The sequence below is a fragment of the Stomoxys calcitrans genome, chromosome 1, assembly GCF_963082655.1.
Source record: "Stomoxys calcitrans chromosome 1, idStoCalc2.1, whole genome shotgun sequence".
Taxonomy (NCBI): Eukaryota; Metazoa; Arthropoda; class Insecta; order Diptera; family Muscidae; genus Stomoxys; species Stomoxys calcitrans.
In genome coordinates, this window is record NC_081552.1 from 69,711,671 (window position 1) to 69,738,682 (window position 27,012).

The 27,012-nt window shown below is 38.4% G+C and overlaps 1 protein-coding gene across 1 annotated transcript; it reads left to right on the plus strand.

Moving 5' to 3' along the window:
• The first annotated feature begins 2,269 nt into the window (after positions 1 to 2,269).
• On the plus strand, positions 2,270 to 26,611 carry LOC106094985 (peritrophin-44). The gene is made up of 2 exons (XM_059360355.1): positions 2,270 to 2,350; positions 25,579 to 26,611. Exons 1-2 carry the CDS (start codon positions 2,344 to 2,346, stop codon positions 26,565 to 26,567), a joined length of 996 nt encoding a protein of 331 aa, XP_059216338.1. The 5' UTR covers positions 2,270 to 2,343; the 3' UTR covers positions 26,568 to 26,611.
• Positions 26,612 to 27,012: the final 401 nt, after the last annotated feature.

The following is a 27,012-nucleotide window of genomic DNA, read 5'->3' on the forward strand; positions in this document are numbered from 1 at the left end:
TGCGAAAGCAAGTGAGAATGAGTCAAATAAATGTTTCGCTTCTATTATATACAGACACCAAGTAGCGTGGCTAGGCAAAAGACAAGTAAATGCGTGCTTAGTTCGGTCTGGCCGAATCTTGGGAGCCCACCACCATGGATTGTGCTAAAAATGTATACCAAATAAATTTAGTTGAAGTGCATAATTTTATTCTACATACCAAACTTCTGTCAAACCAGCAAAAATTAGAGCTTTAGGAACCGAACAACGATGATCGAGAAGCCGGATTATATGGGAGCTATATCATGTTACAGACTGATTTGGACCGTATTTGGCACAGTTGTTGGAAGTCATAGCAGAACAAAAATTGCGGCTTATAAAGGCTCAAGAAGTCAAATCGGGAGATCGGTTTATATGCGAGCTATATTATGTTGTAGACCGATTTGGACTGCACTTGGCACAATTGTTGGGAGAACACTACAGACCACTACATGCCAAATTTCAGCCAAATCGTAAAAGAATTGCGGCTTGAAAGGGCTCAAGAAGTCAAATCGAGAAATCGGTTTATATGGGGTCTATATCAGGTTATAAGCCGATTTGGACCGCACTTCACATAGTTGTTGGTAGTCATAACAGAACACTCTTCGCTACGGTGGCCTCGTCCCAGGTATCTGATCGAAACCATCTTTTATTCCTTCCACGTTTCCTATCGTTGCCTCGATTATACAGCGATGGTATGATTTGCTCCTCTCTTCTATCCATTCTCCCATCGCCTTAGGTCTCATAGGCGCAGTGGCTGCCTCACACTTAATCTGTACGTTTATGGGACCGATATCTATCCATGGTTTTGAGTAGACATAATACTTATAGATCTGTAGGCCTTTGGTGTCGCATTATTTGCCTTGCCGAGCTTGGGTATAAATACCACCCTTGCCAGGCTTTCGGAGTATATACAACTCCTAGGCAAGCTCTGAAAATAGTGGCCAAATGGGGCGCCACATAGTCGGCCTCATTTTGTTGTAACGCCGGAAATATTTCATTAGGTTCGGGTGATTTAAATGGCTACCCAAGGCTTCTTTTACCATAAATTCTGCTTTCTGCTTCTGGGTTTTTTAAAGGAAACTTTTCCATCTTGTCTGCGTAATTAACGCTATCGGCTTGTTCGCAGAAAAGCTTCCAGGAGCCACGTTTTATCGCTCTTATTGTATTCCTTGAGCCTTATGTAATACACATCCCAATAAGCTTACCGTTTTTTACGAAGTGCTCTATTAAAAAGTCTGCGGAATTATTTCCCAATATTGCGAATCTCCCCGGTCATCCAGGGGTTTTCTTGGGCTGATTTCTTTTCTGTGCAGTCGTAATCCTGTTCACATTGCCTTCATTGCCTTTATTGCTTGAACAGCGCAAGCCTTCTTCTGAGTAACGCAAGCCTTCTTCTGAGTAGTCTACCAAAGTTTGTCCAGTTGGTTTTCAACTTATTACAGAAGCTTATCAGATTCGTCGCTGGCCGTACTATTTTAAACCTAATGTAGCGATGGCCACCGAAAAAATGTTTCATGGAGACCCACCAATCCTCATCGATTAGATTTTCCGAACATACTGTCACATCTTAAACCTCCTACCTAATCTTATTAACAGAGGTGGCGGTGTTGCCAATATAATGTGTTATTAGGTCGTTAGTTCAATTTTAAAATGTTTCCAAATTAATTTGTTTACATTATCAAGAGAGGCTCATAATGGAAACGACAATTATTATTTTTTAGTGCTGTTTTACATAAACAGTTAATATAGAATTCAAAAAATACCAAAGGTTGACTTACAAGATTCAATTGCACGACACCAATCTACCCAATATGCATGTCAATTAGCCCACAGCCAACTCATGGCCTGATATAACAACTTTCTAACTAAAGCAAATTTCCCAATATATGGCATCTAACCTGCAGTCATAAATTAGGCACTTAATAACAACTGATTAAATTCTCAAGCCTTTCATATTGATTTTTTTTTTTTTTTTTGGAAAATGTGTAGATACTCGACATAATCGCTTAGATTATACCAAACGTAGTATTGTAGATCGGAGCGTAAAAAAGACGTCCAGAAGCTTATACGTCAACTGAAATCTTAATATTTTAATATATAATAAAATATTGAACCCAGAGCTTAGATAAGATTATGCTCAAAACAATATTATTATTTTCAATTTATTTTGTTTTTATTTTCACCTTCTCGCATTGCACAAATCTATTAAAGCTCTCCGAGAAGTTATTTAGAACTTCAGTCGTTTACCAGAAACACAAAGAAAAACATCAATTTTAGAAAAAACAAACAAGTTCTTAAAACTCCATTGCATTTTTGAAAATAATGAAAGGTGCGTATAATTATTGCATATGCGGTATAAAAAAATTTTAAGTTAAGTTGAAATGTTGCATGTACTATATATGAGTGCCGGTTCACAGAAAATGTCAGTTCAGTTTTAGTTCCTTTTAATCGCGTTGGTAGCCCAGCAATACCGGCAAATCTAAGACCCGAAATAATATTTTAACAAAATTTTTATTGTGTGCGACAAATTGATTGTTGGCCCAAACATTAACATTGTCAGATGTTTGTTATAATTCCAAAGCCAAGTGGCAGTGATATGTTTATCATTTATCGACGGGAACAGTTTTTACTTTTGAAATTCGCCAATTGTTGCAAAAAATAGTCCATATGTTAATAGCCTTGGTTATGTATCACTCATATTGAATTGAGTTCCCCTAGTTTCATGCAAATGCATTGTAATCCGCTTCAGCAGGATATCTACAACATTTTCGTGAACTCAAAGCGGCTTTGTGACTTTATTATATTTGGCCTGGTGATACACCATGTCACACTTCTTCGGCCACGTTTAATGTTTACATGCAATGTATTAGTTGTTTCTGATTTCACGGAGTCCATCAAAGTTTCATTGTAGAAAATAACACTAACTATGTGTTAGACCTATGGGCACTGTTTAATCCTTGATGCTGTAACAAACTTAGGTCTTTTCCTTTTTTTTTTTTTTCTTTGTGATTTATTTGCTTACAACTTATTTATGGCTACGCTTTACACACGGACGGACGGCCATGGATAGATCGACTTAAAATGCCATGACGATCAAGAATATATATATATATATATATATATATATATATATATATATATATATATATATATATATATATATATATATATATATATATAAATATATATATATATATATATATATATATATATATATATATATTTATATATATATATATATATATATATATATATATATATATATATGTATATATATATATATATATATATATATATATATATATATATATATATATATATATATATATATATATATATATATATATATATATATATATATATATACTTTATGGGGTCTAAGACGAATATTTCGAGGAGTTACAAACAGAATGACAAAATTAGTATACCCTCATCGTATGGTGGAGGGTATAAAAAAAATTGTGCATTTCAATATTAACTTCAATTTAAAGTGGGTCCAGAAATCAAGATTCAAGATCGGTTTATATGGCAGCTATATCAGGTTATGTACCGATTTGAACCATACTTGGCACAATTGTCGGAAGTCATAACTAAACACTTTGTGGATAATGTTTCAGCCAAATCGGATAAAAATTGCGCCCTCTGGTGGCTCAAAAAGTCAAGACCCCAGATCGGTTTATATGGCTGCAATAATAGGTTATAAACCGATATGAACCAAATTTAGCACAGTTATTGGAAGTCATAACAAAACACGTCATGCTAAATTTCAGCCAAATCGGTTAATTCCGCCTTTTTAGGGCTAAAGAAGTCAAGATCCAAGATCGGTTTGTATGGCAGCTATATCAGGTTATGGGCCGATCTGAACCATACTTGGCACAATTGGTAGAAGTCAACGAAACACCCCATGCAAAATTTAAGCCAAATCGGATAAGATTTACGCCCTCCAATACCTCAAGAAGTCAAGACCCCAGATCGGTTTATATGACAGCTATATCAGATCATGGACCGATTTCAACCATACTTAGCACAGTTATTTCAAAACACCTCGTGCGAGATTTCAACAAAATCGTATAAGAATTGCGCCCTCTGGTGGCTCAAGAATTCAAGATCCAAAATCGGTTTATATGGCAGCTATATCAAAACATAGACCGATTTGGCCCATTTAGAATTCCCACCGACCTACACTAATAAAAAGTATTTGTGCAAAATTTCAAGCGGCTAGGACGGACATGGCTAGATCGATGCACGGACGGACATGGCTAGATCGACTTAAAATCTCATGACGATCAAGAATATATACACTTTATGGGGTCGTAGACGAATATTTCGAGGAGTTACAAACAGAATGGCGAAATAAGTATACCACCATTCTACGGTGGGAGGTATAATGACTAAAATTCAGCAAAAATTATAAATCGATGTTAGTCGCCATAAATTTTTCGCCAACTACTTTTCAGTGGAGACATAAATGACTTGGCTGTAACCAAAAATTTCGCTAGAGGTGCATACCCAGCTTTACACTACGATTCAGGTGATTTGCATTTGTCAACAGAGATGTTTTTGACAACGTTTTTTTGTGATCTGAATTTTTATCGTGTTCAGCATATTTGTTGTGGTCAGCAATTAAATTGGATTTTTTTTAATTTGGCTATAAATTTTTAATTTAATACAAACACAGTGTTGCGTTTGAATTTCGAAGGAGATTTGCTACAAATCTCCTCAAATAAGTAGATTTGCTCTCACTAAAAATGTATGGGAAACCTTGTTGCAAAATATGAGATTTCCATAATTTAGATTTGCTCCAAGATTTTCTAACAGACTAGCTAGAATACTTCTTATGTTGTTAATTCTGTGATACGATAAGCGTTGGATTTTACTATTATAAGCTTAACATACTACAGATGATATACCTGAAATTCACGCATTATACATCGACTAAGCCGCTATTTGAGGTTCAGTGATGTAGTACTTGTAAGCACTCTCTAGATTTTTATAAGGATGGTTGCAGACAAGATGACCAAGTGGACTTTGAGACATACTTTAAGGAACCATATCGATGGGGTTACCTAATCACTAACAACTAAGGACGTTCCAAGACATAATACTTTAACGACTGTAGTCATAAACAAGTAAAAGCGTGCTAAGTTCGACCGAACCGAATTTTATATACCCTCCACCATAGATCGCATTTGTGAAGTTCTTTGCCCGGTATCTCTTTATGGGCAAACTAAAGATAATGGATAAGAATTGCTAAGCTATTGGAGCTATGTCAGGTTATAAACCTATTCGGGCCATACTTGGCTTGGATGTTAAGGACAATAGTAGATCCCATTGTGCAAAATTTCAGCAAAATCGGATAAAAAATGCGCCCTGGAGGGGGAGATCGGTTTGCATGAGAGCTATTTTATGTTATGGACCGATTCAGACCATATTTGGCATGTGTATTAGAGGTCATATATGCAGTGACTATGATCACCACACAGGCTGGAACTTTAAGCTCCGACTTGTAAGGTGTCCATCGTTATCACGGGAAGCTTAGATGAAACCTATCGGATGCGTCCACAGGTTACGGATGGTGGAAAGCTCCGTTTTTATGCGGAGAAGCTGCAAATGCGGCCGCGGGCAATCAGCGATTTTCGAGAGAAGAGTCTTAGTTAGTGCCAATGATACTCGAGATGACAAGGCGAGTATCAAATAACCAATGGCCAACATAAGCGTCTGTTCCCAGGTTAGGGGCGGCTGGCGCGAGCTTCGGGTCTTGCAGCAAGCGGCTCGCCACAACGAGGAATATATGTGCAATCCCACAAAACCCATGCAGTTGGGGCGCTGGGCCAGTAATCCGCCCCCGGAAAACTATGAGAACTACTATGAGAAACAAACGAATAGTAAAAACAGACCCCTCCAACGTTGACGACCCACGCAAACGAGAAAAGGACCATGATTTGCGGATCTGCATCTGGAATGTCCGCACTCTTCATAGAGAATGTGCATTATACGCGCTGGCGGATGTATTAGAGAAGTACAAGGCAGATCTCACCGTCTTACAGGAAGTGTGATGGACTGGGAATGACGTCACGATAACACCAAACGGTGACGAACTATATTATATATTTTGGTCCAAAGTCGGAAAGTTTAGCCTTCACGAGATAACGTCCAGTAATGGGTTGAGGCTGATAGATTTCGCCGCGGCAAAAAAAATGGTAGTTAGTAACACCAGATTTCAAGATAAAAATATTCACAAAGCCACATGGCTGTCACCCGATCAAAACACGAGGAACCAAATTGATCACGTTGTGATAGATGGAAGGCATTCATCTGGCGTGTTAGATGTACGACCGATCCGTGGAGCGAATATAGATTCGGATCATTATCTTGTTGCAGCAAAGGTTCGTACCCGTTTGACACTGCACGGAAGCTGGACATTGAAAAGCTGCAAACACAACAGATGACAGCGGCATACTCCACTCGACTGACCCAACTGCTTGATGAAAGCACTCCTTGCTCCGATGATATAATGACGCAGTGGCAAACTATTGCCCACTCCATGGAAAATGCCGCGAAATCCGTACTTGGGTAAGGGAAGCCTCCTCCAAGAAACCCATGATACGAGCAAGAGTGTCGAGATGCTACTGAAGCCAAGAATGCGGCATATAGAGCAACCCTGCAATCGTTCTAAGTTCGGCCGGGCCGAATCTTATATACCCTCTACCATGGCTTTCATTTGTCGAGTTCTATGCTCGGTATCTCTTTTTAGGCAAACAAATAATATTGAATAAGAACTGTTATGCTATTGGAGCTACATCAAGTTATAGTCCGATTCGGACCACAAATAAATGCTGAACACTGTAGAAGACATTGTGTAATATTTCAGTTCATTCGGATAAGAATTGCGCCTCGTAGGGGCTCAAGAAGCAAAATCGGGAGATAGGATTATATGGGAGCTGTATCAAGCTATTGATCGATTCGGACCATATTAGACACGTACAAAATTTCTGCTAAATCGGATGAGAATTGCCCCCTCTAGAGGCTCAAGAAGTCAAGATCCTAGATCGGTTTATTTGGCAGCTATATCAGTTTATGTACCGATTTAAATCATACTTAACACAGTTGTTGGAAGTGATACCAAAACACTTCGTGCAAATTTTCAGTTGAATCGGACGAGAATTGCGCCCTCTAAAGACTCAAGAAGTCAAGACCAAAGATCGGTTTATATGGCAGCTATATCAAGACATGGACCGATTTAAACCACACTTAGCGCAGTTGTTGGAAGTGATACCAAAATACCACGTGAAAAATTACAATCAAATCGGACGAGAATTGCGCCCTCAGCTATATCAAAACATGAACCGATTTGGCCCGTTTGCAATACCAACCAACCTACACTAATAAAAAGTATTTGAGCAAAATTTCAAGCGGCAAGCTTTACTCCTTCAAAAGTTTGCGTGCTTTCGACAGACAGACGGACGGACGGACTTACAACTTATTTATGGCTACGCTTAACACACGGACGGACGGACATGGCTAGATCGACTTAAAATGACATGACGATCAAGAATATATATACTTTATGGGGTCTCAAACGCATATTTCGAGGTTTCACAAACAGAATGACAAGATTAGTAAAACCCCATCCTATGGTGGAGAGTAGAAAAAGGAAAAGGAAAGGCGTGAGTGTGAACGAGTTGAGATGTACAGGAGTCAGAATGAAGTCCGGAAATTCAACCAAAGAATTAAACATCAAACCGATGGCTTTGGTGCTCCTCCTGCAGAGACAAAGAGGGAAATCTGGTAACTGTCACAGATAACATGCTGTCGATATGGAAAGAACATTTTACCCAACTGCTAGTGTCCGACGTTGGCGGCGAAGAGGATACCACAGGACCAGTTAATAATGATGGTATAGAATGTTTACATCCTAGTCAGAATGAGGTCCAAGTAGCAGTGACCCGACTAAAGAACAACAAGGCAGCAGGAGCCGACGGGTTGTCCGCTGAACTATTTAAGACCGGAGGCGACATTCTGATAAGGCGTATGCATCAGCTTATCTGGTAATCTGGCTAGAAGAACGCATACCCGATGATTGGAACCTCAGCATACTATGTCTCGTACACAAGAAAGGAGACAAGACGGAATGTGGCAACTACAGAAGTTGGCACTGTGTGTGAATGAGCGTACTGTGTGAAAGATTAAAACCTAAAGTCGATGAGATAATTGGGCCCTATCAATGCGACTTTAGACCTGGTAAATCCACCCTGGACCAGATATTCACACTGCGCCAAATCCTGGAAAAGACCCGAGAAGGACAAATCAACACCTACCATCTCTGTGTTGACTACAAAGCCGCTTTCGATACTCCTTTACGTTCAAAGATATTTCAAGCCATGTCTGAGTTTGGTATCCCTGCAAATTTAATAAGACTCTGCAGGATGACACTTGCTGATACGCGTTCCTCAGTAAGAATCGGAAAGAATCTCTCCGAACCATTTAATATCAAACGAGGTTTCAGACAAGGAGACAGCCTATCGTGTGATCTCTTTAATATCCTTCTGGAGAAGATTATACGAGATGCAGATGTGAATAGATATGGCACACTAATCACAAGAGAACACATGCTACTCGCCTATGCCGACGACATCGATATCATAGGTCGGTCACCGGAAGTAATAACTGCAGCCTTTGAAAGAATCGAAAGAGAGTCAGTGAAAATGGGTCTGGCAGTAAGTGGAGATAAGACTAAATGGATGGTTGGCTGGCGACGTATGAACCACGAGTCTTATGAGCTGTAGGACAACGATAGCACAGTTACACGCATCAAAATATAACGGCTTCGTTGGCTGGGTTATGATGTCAAAATGGATGAAGAAGCTCCAGCAAAGAAATCTTTTAAAGGCAAACACAGTGGTACACGCAAACCGGGAAGAACAAAAGCCTGATGGAAAGATCAAGTGGTGGGAGACACCTCGAAACTTGGTGTAAGAGATTTTAGAATGAGCGCAGAAGATCGAGGCGCTTGGAACGCTATTCTACGTTCGGCTAGTGGAACAAATGCTCCGTCATAGCCAATTAAATATATAATATACTAGCTGACCCGGGCCCGCACCGCTGCGCCTTCTTTTACTTTATATACAACAAAAGTTTCCTTGGAATATTTAATTTAGACAATAAAAGATCTTTTAGTGAAATACCATGCTAACTTCACAAAACAGTTTAACAATATAAGTGCCTTTATCTGAATCGCATATGATCTTTATTGGTCTACGAATTTAAGTTTTGATGTAAGGTGTACTCCATTCTTGAAATACTTCATTTCAGCCCGATATTCTCATGATGTCTGATTTTGTGGTGTTTTCGGGGGAGAGATGGTCCCCCAGATATTTGGCCCTGAAAAAATATCGGCATCGTGCTCTTCTCTCAAATACCATTTATTTAAACCCCATATTACCATTGGCTTAAGAGGAGTTTACAGGATGAGGCGTCCCCCAAACACATGGCCCTAAAATAGTTAATCAAATTCGTTTTCTTATCTCAAATACCTTTCATTTGAGCCACATATTGACATGGCTGAAATTTTTTTCCCTTTGGGGGTGTTTTGGGAAAGGGGTGATGGTCCTACATTTGGATATCAAATTCGTATTCTAATCCCAAATACCTTTCATTTGAGCCCCATATTGCGATGGTCACTAAAAAATTGCTGTTTGTGGGGTATTTTCGGAAAGGAGCAGACCCCCAGAAAATTGGTTCCGAAAATGGGTATCAATTGTTGCTCTATCCCCCAATACCTTTCATTTAAGCTCCACATTGACATGGTCGGTAAATATGCCCGATTTAGGGGTGTTTTGGGGATTGGACTGGTCCCCCAAACACTAAGCCCGGAAATATATATATAGCAATGTGCTCTATTCTCATATAACTATATATCATTTATTTTTACCCCATATTGCCATTGCCCTCATAATTGGATATCAAATTCGTTTTCTAATCTCATTTAAACTCCTTATTGCAAAAGTCAGCAAATATGTCCGGTTGGGGTATTGACCCTAAAAGCTATAAATATTTAGTTCCACTCTCTTTAAGACCCAAATTGTCTTGGTGAGCAAATACATCCTATTTGGGGGTTGTTATGGTGGTGGGACGTCCCCTAGATAGTTGGTCCCTAATACGTGGTCTACTCGCAAATACCTTTTATTTTAGCCCCATATTTCCATAGTCGGCAAACATGACCGGCTTGGGGGGTGTTTTGGGGGATGGGTGGCCACTCAGTGAGTTGGCCTTGAAAATATATATCGGATTCGTGTTCTACTCTAAAAACCATCTTATTTGGGCGTCATATTCCAATAGTCAGCAAATACTTCCTATTTCGGTGGTGTTGGGGGAGTGGGGCGATACCATAGCCACTTTTCCCGAATATTGATATCAAATTTTTGCTTTACTCCCGAAGACATTTCATTTTTTTTAGGGTACTATGTGAGAGAACACAAAATTTCGCTTAAATCGCACCACCCATCTCCGAGATCTAGCGTTTCTGAAAATTAGGGTAAGGGGAAGGGTCCGCCCCCCCTTCAGATATCAAAAAATTTAGTACCCTATTTTCAGATGGGTCATTATGCACCATCTGAGAAAATTTCAAGAAAATCGGTCCAGCCGTTTCTGAGTCTATAAGAAACACACAAACATGCAAACAAACCTACAAGCAAACACAAATTGAGTTTTATATATAAGATATACAGTGACTGTGTCAAATTTCAGCAAAATCGGGTAAGAATTACGTCCTCTAGACGCTCAAGAATTTACATTGGGAGATGGGTGTATATGGGAGTTAATCAGGTTTTAGACCGATTCGAACCATACTTGGTCATCCATTAAATGCCATAGTACAAAATTTTAGCCAAATCCCATAAGAATTGCGCCCTCTAGAGGCTCAAGAAGTCAAATCGGGAGGTCGGTTTATATGGGAGCTGTATCAGGTTTTTGGGCCGGTTTAAACCTTACTTGGAAATTGGAGCGCATTGGAGAAGTCGTTGTGCAAAATTTCAGCAAAATCGGATAAGAATTGCGCCCTCTAGAGGCTCAAGAAGTAAAATCTGGAGATCGGTTTATATGGGAGCTATATCCAAACATGAACTGATATGACCCATTTAAATCCCAACCGACCTACACTAGTACGAAGTATTTGGGCAAAATTTCAAGCGCCTAGCTTTACTCCTTCGAAAGTTATCGTGCTTTCCACAGACAGACGAACAAACATGGCTAGATTGACTTAAAATGTCAAGACGATCAAGAATATACATACTTTATGGGGTCTAAGATCAATACTTCGAGGTGTTACAAACGGAATAGAGAAGTTAGTATACCCTTATCCTATGGTGGAGGGTTTAATATCATCTCAAATAGCCTCTTGAAAACACAATCCAAATGCAAGTTTAACCCATGAACATTCCATAAAGGACGGAGGAGATACTTCTCACATATTTCTGAAGTGAAATTTAATACATGACTATCGCATGCCATCCCAACAAGATAGTAAAACAAAATGATCAGTACCGCAATTCTATAACTAATAACTAGAGACCGGATTTTATGCAAAAGCATATTTTGAACGGATGAACGTATTGTAGTCCCGATTTCACACAAAAGTTTTTGACGTAAAATAAGTCGTTCTAAGCTATTTAAGTTTTGCATATTTTACATATCCATACATGCAAAAAAATAATTCATTAGCCATAAACGAAATTTTCGTCAAGTTAACTTCTTTTGTGACAAAAGTTGGGACTTGTTTACGATAAAATTTCATCTTTTGTGATAAATTCATTCAAGAATACAAAGTTTGTGAAAGATTTTGTGATGATTGGGTAACAAATGCAATCTCCACCTCGTTTACAAAAAAAACGACAGACTGACAAACGGCACAAAAAGGATATGCGGACAGACAGACATGGCTATGCCAAATCAGACGAAAATTTCGAGTCTAACAATAAAATTTATAACTGATACAGTAGTGGTGCAGGGTACAGTTTGAACTTTAATGATACGTTCTTTATATACGTGTACATAACCTAAAATACTCAACTGGATTCCTTAGAAAGCACTGCATATAACTATGGACGACGTGTCGGCAAGTGTTATATTTAACCGATCGCTACAATATTTCGTATTTAGCTTATTGGCATCTAATGGAAATAAATTTTTCTATTTCCAAACAAATTTTTCTCCTTTATAGCATGGAACGGTCTAATGTACTCTATTCCACTGACTGTTGGCTGAGTGACCGTTAGTCAATGGGAAAAAAAATCTTTTGAGCGTACGTCTTCCTAAAATCACACGCTTACACCCTTTTTGTCAAATGGAAGAAACAAAAGAGATTAATAAATAAATTAACAATTTTTTGAGTAAACAGGCATCTTTCGCTATAAGCGAAACATTTTTAGCTTAAACAAATTTTCGAATTTACGAGTTAAGGAGCCATTCTTTACCACAAACGAAGTCGCTGAAGGTTTTACTATTAATGAGGTGACTTTTACGTCAAACAGTTGCAAATTGCCGACTAACGTTCAATCGTGGAGGGACATGTTACATAGTTACTATAAAAATAGTACTTCCCAAATAAAACAGATTTGTTTATTCTAAAGATATTCCAAACGTTTTAGTTTTTTGCGTGTATGCTTAAATATATGCAAATATGCTAAAAATATGCAATGTGCTTAAAATATGCAAATTGCTATATCTTCTGTTCTCTTTTTACATATATTTACAGACTACTAACTAAATTTCCCACGAACATTCCATTAAGGAACAGGGGATACTTCTCTCATATCATTGAGTGCAGTCCGATTCAAGTTTATGCTCAATGATAAGTGACCCCCCTTTTTATGCCGGGTCCGAACGGCGTGCCGCATAACGACACCACTTGGTAGAGAAATTTTAACATGACAGGATACCTTACAAATGTAGCCAGCATTAGTAAGGGGTAAATCTAAGCTGAAAATTTTTCTGATGTTCGCTGCTGGGTATAAACCCAGGCGTTCGGCGTCATAGGCGGATAAGCTGACCTCTGCGCCACGGTAGCGTGTAAATATGGTCCTATATGGGCCATATTCGGTTCACATTCATATATCGGGGGGCTAAGTAGAACTCACTTTTACAAATTTCAGTGAAAGCGGACAATAAATAAGGCTGTTATGAACTTAAAACTCTAAATCGACAGAACGATTTATATGACAGCTATATCTTTATATGGTCCGATATTCGGAGGCCTTGTGCAACCCACTGTTTCTAATTTCGGGGAAATCGGAACATCCTTTTTATACCCGAGTCCGAATGTTATGACCCAGGGTAACACCTCTTCGGTCAATTTGGCTCAGATCGGTCCAGATTTGGATATAGCTGCCATATAGACCGAACCTCCGATTTAGGATCTTAGGCCCATAAAAGCCACATTTATTATCCGATTTCGCTGAAATTTGGGACAGTGAGTTGTGTTAGGCCCTTCGACATCCTTCGCCAATTTGGCCCAGATCGATCTAGTTTTTGATATAGCTGCCATATAGACCGATCCTCCGATTTAGGGTCTTAGACCCATAAAAGCCACATTTATTATCCGATTTTGCTGAAATTCGGGACAGTGTGTTGTCTTAGGCCCTTCGATATCCTTCGCCAATTTGGCGCAGATCGGTTCAGTTTTGGATATAGCTGCCATATAGACCGATCCTCCGATTTAGGGTCTTAGACCCATAAAAGCCACGTTTATTATCCGATTTTGCTGAAATTTGAGACAGTGAGTTGTCTTAGGCCCTTCGATATTCTTTGTAAATTTGGCTCAGATCGGTTCAGATTTGGATATAGCTGCCATATAGACCGATCTCTCGATTTAAGGTTTTGAGCCCATAAAAGGCGCATTTATTGTCCGATGTCGCCGAAATTTGGGACAGTGAGTTGTGATAAAACTTTCGATATAATTTTTAGATTTGGCTCAGATCGGTCCAGATTTGGATATAGCTGCAATATAGACCGATCTCTTGATTTAAGGCTTTGGGGTCATAAAAGGTGCATTTATTGTCCGATTTCGCGGAAATTTGGGACAGTGAGTTGTGTTAGGCTCTTCGAAATGTATCTGCAACTTGGTCGAAATCGGTCCAGATTTGGATATAGCTGCCATATAGACCGATATCTCGATGAAAAGCCTTGGCCCTATAAAAGGCTCTTTTATAATCCGATTTCACTGAAATTTGACACAGTGACGTATGTTAGGCTTTTCGACGTCCGTGTCTTTTATGGTTCAGAGCGGTTTATTTTTAGATATAGCTACTAAAAAGAGCAAAATTTTGTTTTACACAGTTGAACAATAACTTGTGCTTATTAGTATTTGGTCCAAATCGGAACATATTCTATATAGCTACGAGGGGTCGAACGAAGGGTGACGAAAGGTGGTTTATACATACCCGAGGTGGTGCGTATCCAAAGTTCGGCCCGGCCGAACTTAACGCCTTTTTACTTGTTTGCCATATTTTTAGCATACATTTTTGCATATCTCAAAAATTTCCTAAACATTTATTTTTTTACGTCAAAACTACCCTAGATACGAAATTTGAATTCAATCGGCAAAAAAAACCGTTTGCACTAACCATTATGTTATTCTCTAATTCCTCGTTAACAGAAATCGTTATCTATTTTTATACCCTCCACAATAGGATGGGGTGTATACTAATTTCGTCATTCTGTTTGTAACTACTCGAAATATTCGTCTGAGACCCCATAAAGTATATATATTCTTGATCGTCGCACATTTTATGTCGATCCGTCCGTCTGTCTGTCTGTCGAAAGCACGCAAGCACTTCCGAAGGAGTAAAGCTAGCCGCTTGAAATTTTGCACAAATACTTCTTATTAGTCTAGGTCGATGGGTATTGTAAATGGGCCATATCGGTCCATGTTTTGATATAGCTGTCATATAAACCGATCTTGGGTCTTGACTTCTTGAGCCTCTAGAGGGCGCAATTCTTATCCGATTTGAAATTCTTATCCGATATCCAACAACTGTGCCAAGTACGGTTAAAATCGGGCCATAACTCGATATAGCTGCCATATAAACCGATCTTGGGTCTTGACTTCTTGAGCCTCTATAGTGCGCAATTCTTATCCGATTGGAATGAAATTTTGCACGACGTGTTCTGTTATGATATCCAACAACTGTGCCAAGTATGGTTCAAATCGGTCCATAACCCGATATAGCTGTCATATAAACCGATCTTGGGTCTTGACTTCTTGAGCCTCTAGAGGGCGCAATTCCTATTGGATTTGGCTGAAATTTTGCGTGACGTATTTTATTCTTACTCTCAACAACTGTGTCAAAAAGGGTTCAAATCGGTTCATAACCTGATATAGCTGCCATATAAACCGATCTGGAATATTGACTTCTTGAGCCTCTAGAGTGCGCAATTATTATCCAATTTGGCTGAAATTTTGTACGACAGATCCTCTCATGACCATCGACATACGTGTTTATTATGGTCTGAATCTGTCTATAGCCCGATACAGCTCCCATATAAATCGATCTCTCTATTTTACTTCTTGAGCCCCCAAAGGGCGCAATTCTTATTCGAATTGGCTGACATTTTACACAGGTCTCCAACATATAATTTAATTGTGGTCCAAAACGGACTATATCTTGTTATCGCTCTAATAGCAGAGCAAATCTTTTCTTATATCCTTTTTTGCCTAAGAGAGCTGCCGGTAAAAGAACTCGACAAATGCGATCCATGGTGGAGGGTATAAAAGATTCGGCCCAGCCGAACTTAGCACGCTTTCACATTGACATTGACCGATATGGCCCATTTACAATCCCAACCAACCTGCACTAATAAAAAGTATTTGTGCAAAATTTCAAGTGCCTAGCTTTTCTCCCCTCGAAAGTTAGCGTGCTTTCGACAGACGGACGGACATGGCTAGATCGACTTAAAATGACATGACGATCAAGAATATATATTTTATGGGGTCTTAGACGCATATTTCGAGATGTTACAAACAGAATGACGGAATTAGTATTCCCCCATCCTATGGTTGAGGGTATAAAAATAAACAAATAATATTTTGACAGCTGGTGCAATTTTTTGCCAAAATCATTAATCCAGCTCTCTTCCCTAAATGATCATAAAATATTAAGAAAATTATTTTTTTTTTTTGTTGTAAGGGCTTAGGAAATAAATTAAAAAATAAAAATTTATTAAATTATGAATGTATAAAATTTCATCAAAATCGGATTGAAGAATCGAGGGTCAGGCGTAATAGCTTAAAATTTTGTTTTTAAAACTATTTATTGAAATTTGTCTATAGAAACAATTATAGGAAAATGTCGTTTGGGACAGATAAGCATAATAAAAAGTCTTTTAAAATGTTTATGACACAAAAAAAAATATGTTTATGAAATTTTGGATTCAAACAATTATCTCTAGGTCAGGTTGTTCGCTGAAATTAGTCCTTAAAAATTTATTCAAATTTAGTTTTTAGAAAAATATTATTGAAATAATTTTTTTTTTTTTTTTAAATTTTGTCATTAGAAAAAATTAAATTAAAATGTCGTTTTTTCATAGTTTTTTTGTTGTCTATGCGTTCAGGAACAGTTATTTTTGGCTGCCATTACCACAAGAGTAAGAAAAACTTTTAAACATAATTTCGAGGGGGGTCCGGCCCGTGCTGAAATTTTGTCATTAGAGAATGTTACGCTGAAATGTTGTCTTAAGAAAAATTTTATTTAAATTTGTTTAGAAAAAATTTCGTTAAAATTTTGTTTTTACTAAGAATTTGATTACAATTTTGCCCTTAAGAAAAATAATTTTAAGCCGACCTTGGCCTCAGCAAAAGTTGTCTTTGTAGAGTACTATAAATATAAAATTCTGTCATTTTAACAAATGTTATGACATTTTTTTATTAAAACTAATTAAATTATTAATTTAAATTTTTTCTTTAGACAAAATCATTTTGGTGGGGATCTCGGGCCCGAGGGCCTCCACCCCTGGCTACGTCCCTGGATAGGTTATATTCAATTTGTCATTCCGTTTGCAACACATCGAAATATCCATTTCCGACCCTTTAAGTATATATATTTTTGATTATTGAGCGTAAAAATCTAAGACGATATAGCCATGTCCGTCCATCTGTGTGTTGAAATCACGCTACAGTCTTTAAAATAGAGATATTGAGCCGAAACTTTGCACAGATATTTTTTTGTCCATGGGCAGGTTAAGTTCGAAGATGGGCTATATCAGACTATATCTTGATATAGCGCCCATATAGATCGATCCGCCGATTTAAGGTCTTAGGCCCATTAAAACAACATTTATTATCCGATATTCCTGAAACTTGGGACAGTGAGTTGTATTAGGCATCTCGATATCCTTCTTCAATGTGGCCTTGATCGGTCCAGATTTGGATATAAGTGCCTTATAGACCGATCTCTCGATTAAAGGTTTTGGGCCAATAAAAGGCGCATTAATTGTCCGATTTTGGCGAAATTTTGGACAGTGAGTTAACTTAAGCATCTCGACATATTTCTGCGATTTTGCATAGATCGATCAAGATTTGCATATAGCTGCCATATAGAACGATCTCTCGATTTAAAGTTTTGGGCCCATAAAAGGCGCATTTATTGTCCGATTTCGCCGAAATTTTGGACAGTGAGCTGTGTAAGGCCCTTTGACAACCCTCTTCAATTTAGCCCAGATCGGTTCAGATTTGGATATAGCAGCCATATAGACCGATCTCACGATTTAAGGCTTTGTACCCATAAAAGGCGAGTTTATTGCCCGATTTCACCGAAATTTGGGACAGTGAGTTATGTTAGGTTCTTCGACATCTTTTTGCAATTTGGCTCAGATCGGTCCAGTTTTGGATATATCTGTCATATAGACCGATCTCTCGATTTAAGGTTTTGTGCCTATAAAAGGCGCATTTATTGTCCGATGTCGCCGAAATTTGGGACAGTGAGTTATGTTAGGCCCTTCGACATCCCTTTTCAATTTGGCCTAGATCGGTTCAGATTAGGATATAGCTGCGATATAGTCCGAGCTCTCGATTTAAGGTCCTGGGCCCATAAAAGGCGCATTTATTGCCCGATTTCGCTGAAATTTGGGACATTGAGTTGTGTTAGGCTTTTCTACTTCATGTTTATTTTTAGCCCAGATCGGTCCAGATTTGGATATAGCTACCATATAGACCGACCTCTCGATTTAAAGTCTTGGCCCCATAAAACGCCATTTATAATCCGATTCCGCTGAAATCTGACATAGTGACATATGTTTCGATATCTGTGTCGTATAGGCATCAGATCGGTCTATGTTTGGATATAGCTGCCAAGAATACCAATGAACAATTACTTGTACTTATTAGACCACTCAATGCTCGTGCCGAATTTAATCCAAATCAGACCATATTTCTGGTAAATTATGCATTTTTCACCGAATTATGACGAAAGGTCATAATGACCAAAGTTCGGCCCTGCTGAATTTTTTTTTCTTTGTTTAATTTTGTTTTCTCTATTTAATTTTTTCGCAAATAAATAAAGAAAAACGAATCATTGAAACCAATAAAACAAACTAAATGATACCGGGAATGGTTTCAAGTATTGCCACTGGAATTTTTTTCGCTATTTTCCTCACTAAAAGCAGAGTACTTCTTTTGCGCCTATTTTTCGCGCCTTGACAATTATGACACCACCAGGCCTTTCCGATGCATACAACCGGCTACCATCTGGTCATATCATATTTGAACTCAGCTGGTCAAAGTTTAGCCGTTCCCAAAGTGAAAATCATCTGTCCTAAAATCGAATTCAACTACGTTGTAAAGTTATTCAACTGATATGTGATGATGATAAAAAATTCATATTGAATTCGGCAGATCTAACTTAGAATTCAGCTAGATAAACATTGAGTTCAGGTGCTCTTTAACAGCTGGACTGAAAAGTTTACCAGGCGATCTGTAATAGTTGCAATTCAAACATTTTGAATTCAACTGAGCGTAAATACATATTAGCTGGCATGAAATTGAGTTCATCTGTCTTTAAATATAACTCAGATCAATTCAAGTTCAATTGAATTCAGCTGGATTGAAATGTTATTCAACCAATCTGTGAAGGTTGTGAATCATACATCAAATGCGAATTTACCTTGGAACATTCCATTAAGAAACAGGGGCAAAATTCTCATATATTACTGAGTGATATCCTATTTAAGTTAAAGCTCAATGAAAACAACCCTGGACTTTGTGCTGATCAGACATTCTTTTTTCTACTGCGTGATATTTTTACAATTTTTACTGCTAATTTATCAAAACCATCTCTCCAGGCATCCTATTGCATAACTGCAAACGCGATACCAGGATCCTTGCCCCCCGACATGGATTGTGATGTCGTGGAAAAAGTGGCCTCAACTTCAAAGGCGCTTAAGCCGGCGAAACCAATTCAAAACAACAATAAATCTACAAGCCCGCAAAATGAGCGCAAAAAACAAAGGCTTGAAAACCCTAATTTGCCGCAAAATGTCGACTTATCGCAACTTAATAAAAATCTTTTGAACAATCTACCGAATGATCAAAACAAATTCGCAATACTAGGTGTTTTGAGTGACCTAGAAATAAAATCCGTCAACCAGGCAAGTACAAGCCAAACCAAGCAAACGACTGATTCTAAGATTGCAGCTGAACCTAAAAGGAAAACTTGGTGCCCTCCTATTTTTCCGTACGACGCCAACGTAAAAGAGTTAGTGGATGATCTGCGCTCCAAGATCCCTGATAGCTCTTTTAAGGTAAACAAGTAAAAGCGTGCTAAGTTCGGCCGGGCCGAATCTTTAAACCCTCCACAATAATTCGCATTTGTCGAGTTCTTTTCCCGGCATCTCTTCTTAGGCAAAACAGGATATAAGAAAAGATTTGCTCTGCTATTAGAGCGATATCAAGATATGGTCCGTTTTGGACCACAATTAAATTATATGTTGGAGACCTGTGTAAAATGTCAGCCAATTCGAATAAGAATTGCGCCCTTTGGGGGCTCAAGAAGTAAAATAGAGAGATCGATTTATATGGGAGCTGTATCGGGCTATAGACCGATTCAGACCATAATAAACACGTATGTTGATGGTCATGAGAGAATCCGTCGTACAAAATTTCAAGCAAATCGGATAATAATTGCGACCTCTACAGGCTCAAGAAGTCAAGATCCCAGATCGGTTTATGTGGCAGCTATATCAGGTTGTGAACCTTATTTGACACAGTTGTTGAAATTAACAATAAAAAAACGTCTTGCAAAATGTCAGCCAAATCGGGTAAGAATTGCGCTCTCTAGAGGCTCAAGAAGTCAAGACCCAAGGTCGGTTTATATGACAGCTATATCAGGTTATGAACCGATTTGAACCATACTTGGCACAGTTGTTGGATATCATAACAAAACACGTCGTGCCAAAATTCATTCAAATCGGATAAGAATTGCGCACTCTAGAGGCTCTAGAAGTCAAGACCCAAGATCAGTTTATATGGCAGCTATAGCAGGTTATGGACCGATATGGCCCATTTACAATACCAACCGACCTACACTAATATGAAGTATTTGTGCAAAATTTCAAGCGGCTAACTTTACTCCTTCGGAAGTTAGCGTGCTTTCGACAGACAGACAGACGAACGGATGGACATGGCTAGATCGACATAAAATGTCACGACGATCAAGAATATATATACTTTATGGGGTCTCAGACGAATATTTCGAGTAGTTACACACAGAATGACGAAATTAATATACCCCCATCTTATGGTGGAGGGTATAAAAACGTTAACAGAAATAAAAGCAAACTATACTTCACTGACGTAGCTACACATACGTCCATGAAGGCTATTCTTCGTGCTAAAAACATCCAGTCTCACTCCTTTACTCCGAAGGAACTGAGACAAGAGTCAATAGTCATACGTGGTCTACATTCCGAAACTGAGACTGACCAAATCCTTGCCGAACTGGAGGCTGTAGTTCCTGAAACTTTTGCTACTGTTTCAAAATTCAAAACTCCTGCTTCAATAAAAAACAATGTAGACACTGGCTTGTTTTTTATTTCCTTAAAACCTGGTAGGAAAATTGGCGACGTATCTAACATACGTGGAATTCTTAACCAAATTGTTACATGGGACAAACCGAAAAGAAAGGGGGAGCTATAATGTCATCGTTGCCAAAAATGGGGCCATATATCGCGTAATTGCAATGCGATGTATACTTGCGTCAAGTGTGACAAGCAACATGAACCTGGGGAATGTGCCCGAGTAAGGACAGATACCTCAGAACCTTTTTGCGCGAGTTGCAAACAACCGGGTCATCCAGCAAACTGGAAAGGATGCCCCATCTATAAGAAGTATATGGCTGCTCGTCGAGAGAGGATAAATAAGGCGATACAAACGAACTCCATTGCAAAAAACAACGTGAGTAAAGCAATAAATATTTCATCTATTTGTCTTGAAAAACCCCTCGCAAGTCATTTCCAAACAACTACCCAACCGAAAAAATCGTCTATCATTGATCAATTCCTTAGTCTTTCCAATTTCTTCTTGGTACCTGAGGAATTATCAATCGAACAGGAAGTCAGTATATTCCTATGCCAAAGGCTGAGGCAAAAACTGAGTTTTTGCGTCTTCTCAGAAAAGTTAAATCTAATGATTCATAGGTCATTAAATCTGCTCACTTTCAATGTAAGGTCACTTGTAGACCGAAGCCGTCAAATTGAACATCGTAACATTCTTATGAACAACAAAATTTATATTGGTCTAGTCCAAGAATGCCATTTGCGCAGAATCAGGAATGGGAAAATTAATGAATACAACTTTATTTATGATGGCTCGCCATTGGGTGTAGCCATTCTAGTTAAGAGCAATATAGAGTATAATAGGATTGTGGTTTCAGATCTTGGAATGCACTCTGCCTTTATACAAATCGACTCGCTTTCTAACAACACACAGAAGAAAATCCTTCAGTGCAGCATAGTTACATTCCTTGTAACTATGCTGCGCAGAGACTACAGGCAGATCTTGATAGACTGTTGGATTTACTTTCTAGATATGATGAGTTCATTTTAGGAGGGGACCTAAATTCTAAAAGTTTATCTTGGGGTGACAGTACTGAGAACTCTATTGGCAAAGTCCTTCAGGCCTGGCTGTTGTTGACCATGCATTGGATGTGGTTCGCCTCTGTGACTCCTCACCCTCATATCCGAATGGTCCATCATTTCTGGACCATTTCCTTGTCAGCCCGAATTTCATCAATCCATTAGACTTGAATTACAAGGTCTCAACTCTCTCCACTTTTTCGGATCATTTTCCACTCAAGATGGAATTGAGTCTAATCTCATCGGAAATACTTACAAAATCGCCGCGAATGTACACTTCTTATAAAGACACCAACTGGCACAATTTTCGCAATGATATAGACGTCTCAACATTAAATGTTATGCCACCTGTAAACAGAAATCTGGAGACTAATGAAATTGATGACTTCATTGCAGAATTCAACAACGTTGTCATTTCTGTTCATGATGCCCATTCGCGAAGAATTCCTCTAAGACAAGATCATTTTCCACTTTCAAAGAAAGTTAAAAAGTTCTTTAAAATAAAACACAATCGGCAGAAAGATCTCTTTCACAGAACCGGTCATAGACAAAGTCAGGAGTATATTATTCTTTCGAAACAAATACACCATTTCAATAAAAAAGTAAAAAACATCAAGCCAGGACCCACGGCTTTTAAAGAAATCTGCAACATAGTTGGAAGGTCGAAGTCTTCCCTTTGTCATAGTATTTCGCACGACAACAACCGACCGGAGATTGCTGAAAAATTCCTAGAGTCGTATGAGGCAACCTTTAGCCAGACAACTCCAGTCATAGATTTTGACTCAAGGGTGGCTGACTTCCTTTCTCCAACACCTCGCCAAATATATACATTCAGCGACAGCTTCTCGACAGTCCAAAATCCTGATACCCTCCATTTTGCTAGTATCGATAAGATTAAAGGAGTAATCTGCAATATAAACAATAAGAAGTCAAGCGGGGTTGACGGAATTTCTAATTTCATCCTTCGACAATTACCTTTGTCGTCTCTGCAGTTCCTAGAATACATTTTTAATAACTGCATAAACTTGGGCTACTTTCCATTGGGGTGGAAAATGGCCAATATAATCCCCATAAAGAAGAAGCCAAGCAGCAAAACGGTGGCGGAATATCGGCCTATCTCCCTGCTTTCAAATGTCGGCAAAGTATTTGAGCATATCCTGAAAGAAAAAATTAAAAACGATTTCATTATTAATCCCATTTCAAATTATCAGTTTGGATTCAGAAAATTCCACTCTACACAACATGCACTGTTAAAATTTCATACGGATATTATTCAAAACCTAAGGGCCCAATCGTGTACAATCGCCATTGCGCTGGACATCGAGAAGGCTTTTGACTCTGCATGTCATTAAGCAATATTGTACAAAATGGTGGAACTTGATATGAATCCTTACTTAGTAAAGACTCTCAACAGTTTCTTCACAAATCGTCAGTTTACGGTTCAAATTCATGACACAATTTCGTCACAGGGCCAAGCTCTGAGTGTAGTTCCTCAAGGAAGCGTGCTGGCGCCCTTTTTATTTAACCTCCTCTTATACGACTTCCCTCATATCTGCCAGGACTCACAAGCCATCCTTTATGCTGATGACTGCATGATTTATGCTCATCATTCCTCACCTCAAGAAGCGATAAATATAGCATCAACACATCTTAACTTGATAAACGACTTCTACAGAAAATGGGGAATCAAAATAAATGCAGCGAAATCAGAAGCCATCTGCATCATGAATGCCTCGGGAAAATGTCCGAGGAATGTAGTACCGGAAAGCAAACGGCTTCATCTCTCGCTGGAGGGCACCAATATTCCATTTAAAACGTCAATTAAGTACCTAGGCATTAACTTCGGCAACCTAATGAAGTTTAATAAACACGCAAGGGCCACTCTACAAAAGGCAAAAAAAAATAGCAGGGTACTTTTCATCCCTATTTAACAGCAAGTACTTACCACAAAATACCAAACTGCTTTTATATAAAGTGGCCATCAGGTCTGTGCTGCTTTATGGATTCCCAATTTGGTTCTCCATCTCACCAGTAGTTGCTATGGAGATGGAAATCTTTGAACGCAAAGTCCTGAGAAAATGCGTCAACAAAAACTACCAGAATCTAACGAAAAGATACTCCAACGCTTCCATATATAATGCTGCAAATATCCAACCACTCTGCGAATATGCGATGCATCACCTAAAAAGTTTCAGTGAGAAACTTTTAAACCACGAAAACTCACTTTTGTCCGATGTTTTTAATGCAGAGAAAAACATACGCTGGTCTGAATCTACTTGCTTGTCGCCAATTGCCATTCTTAACGAAAATATTAGCCATAATACAGATCAAAACGCCTTGCCACAATTTTACGTAAAGACGTCGCCCGGCTCACATAGGGGCTAATGGGGAAAATGTAATATTATATACCTCTTTTCTTTATTCATATTTTAATATGTATTTTACGAACCACATTCACCTAGTTTTTGTAGTTTAATTTCACTTATGTACCTGTGATTAGAGGACGACTCTTATTTTTTTTTCCTTTAATCTATTAATTATTATTCTTTAATATTAAGCCGCAGACAATAATTATTACTTATTTACACATCTCGCCTGTGATATCGTGCTTTGCACATTCATTAATGAAAACATGTGCTGTGTTTTAATACATGTATAATCGTATACATACGTCATAGTCTCTGTGTTAACAGACTCGTTGTTATTTATCATAAGTGTTATCTAGTTGTAGTTGTATTATTTATTTTAACAGACACTTAGCTTTGAATGAAAATGTTAAGGCCGCGAGCAAGCCTTGTCTCACTCAATCTCATTGTATGTTCATACATGTATACTCTCTCAAATAGCAAGAAGCTTATATACAACATAATCGAAATTTAGAACAAGACATATATAGTTCTAAGGTTTAGCTGTTAACCGTTCTTTAAGCATTTAATGTCGAAGTAAGAAGAAGACTCAATAAAGAATTTACTTTACTTTACTTTTAAAGCTCAATGATAAGGGACCTCCTTTTTATAGCCGAGTCCTCTTTTGGATGAAGTTTTTACTTCGCATAGAACCTCACAAATGTGGGGTAACCGCCGCTGAAAATTTATTCTAATGTTCTCGCGAAACCCAGGCGTTGAGCGTTATAGGTCGGCATGCGCTACGGTGCCCTCCAACATACATCAGCTAGCCTAAAAACGAAGTTAGCGTTACTGAAACCGAATTTAACTAGCTTATCTATAAAATAATTAAGCTGATATGTAATGGTTTCAAGTTAATCCAAAGTGCAAGCGGCAAAAACAAGAACCAAGCTGAATTGAGCTGAATATATAATAAATTAACATTGGAAAAATAAATTTTCAGATGTGCTGCAATAAAACTGAACTAATTTAGCCGCTCTAAAATTAATGTCTATTGTTAATCCACCAATATTTCTTTTCTTGCCCATAATAGCTCTTATTTACTGCCTTCCATTGCTACTGGTGGTGTGCGCTCCTCGCACTATCTATGCGGATGATGAGGAATATACCGATCTTTGCCGTTTGTTTAAGGACAATATGAAAATAAGTGTCCCCGGATCATGCAACAAATATATTCAATGTCAAAGCGATGGCATGGGTGAAGTACTGTCTTGCCCCAACACATTCGATGTCAAAGGTCAGACTTGCGTTGACACTGTGTCCAGCAACACTTTGTGCAACAATCGCTGTGAGGGAAAGTCCGGAGTATGGGTTGCCGATCCCACAACCTGTCATGGTTTCTTCTATTGCGCCAATAGTGTTCCCTATTGGAGTCATTGCGCAGATGGTTTGCACTTCGATGAGAATTCCCAAATGTGCATACATGAGACTTCCTCATCGTGTGTGGATGTGGCTAATATTTGTCACCTGGTTCCGGATAAAACCAAATTCCGTGACGAAACCAATTGTGCCTCTTACTATGAGTGTTCAAGCAACAAACACAGCCGCAAATCTTGCAGTAAAACTTATTTTGATGTACAGACACAGGCTTGCGTGGACAAGGCTAAGGTGGCTTGCACTGCCCATCCCATACCGAGTGGTTTGTGTTTGGTAAAGAAAAAACCCTTCGTGGGATATAAATCTGATCAGGCCACCTGTCGCGGTTTCTTCTATTGCAAAGATCTGGGCGCCGTAGAGGATCTTGAACCCATATGGAGTCAATGTCCCGTGGGCAAATTTTTCAGTGAGGACGCACAGGGCTGTGTGAACCCAGTCAATGCAAAATGCGCTTACAACCGATGTGAGGGACGTGGCGATCTCATGGTCTCCAGTGCCAACAATAATTGCCACAATTATCTAATATGCGAAAATGGATTCGTGGCAGAAGAACGCACCTGTGCCAAAGATTACTTTTTTGATGAAATGTACCAGGCATGTGTTCCGGACATAATCTACTATGAATGTTGTGATATTAAAACATAAACAAACTTCATAATAAAATAAAACTAATCCTTATTTACTATGTAAATGTTATTAAACCAATTGAAACAATCCTATGTTTGACATTTTGAATTGAATAAATACGAGTTGTAGGCAAAATCACCCTTATACACTCAGAAAAAAGTGGTTCATAGAATTGAATAAAAAAACTTATACCAATTCGGATACATTTTGCGTAAAATAGTTAGTTAGTTAGTTGCAAATAATTCATAAACTTGAATTTGGTAAGAAATTTTACTAAACCGAATTAGACAATTAAAGAGATTTTAGTGAAATACCATGCTACGAAAATAGTATATCGCTTGACTAACGTTTAACAATATAAGTACCTTTATCTGAATCCCATATGATCTTTATGGGTATACGAATTAAGGATTGGATGTAAGGTGTACTCGATTCTTAAAATAATTTATTTCAGCCAGATATT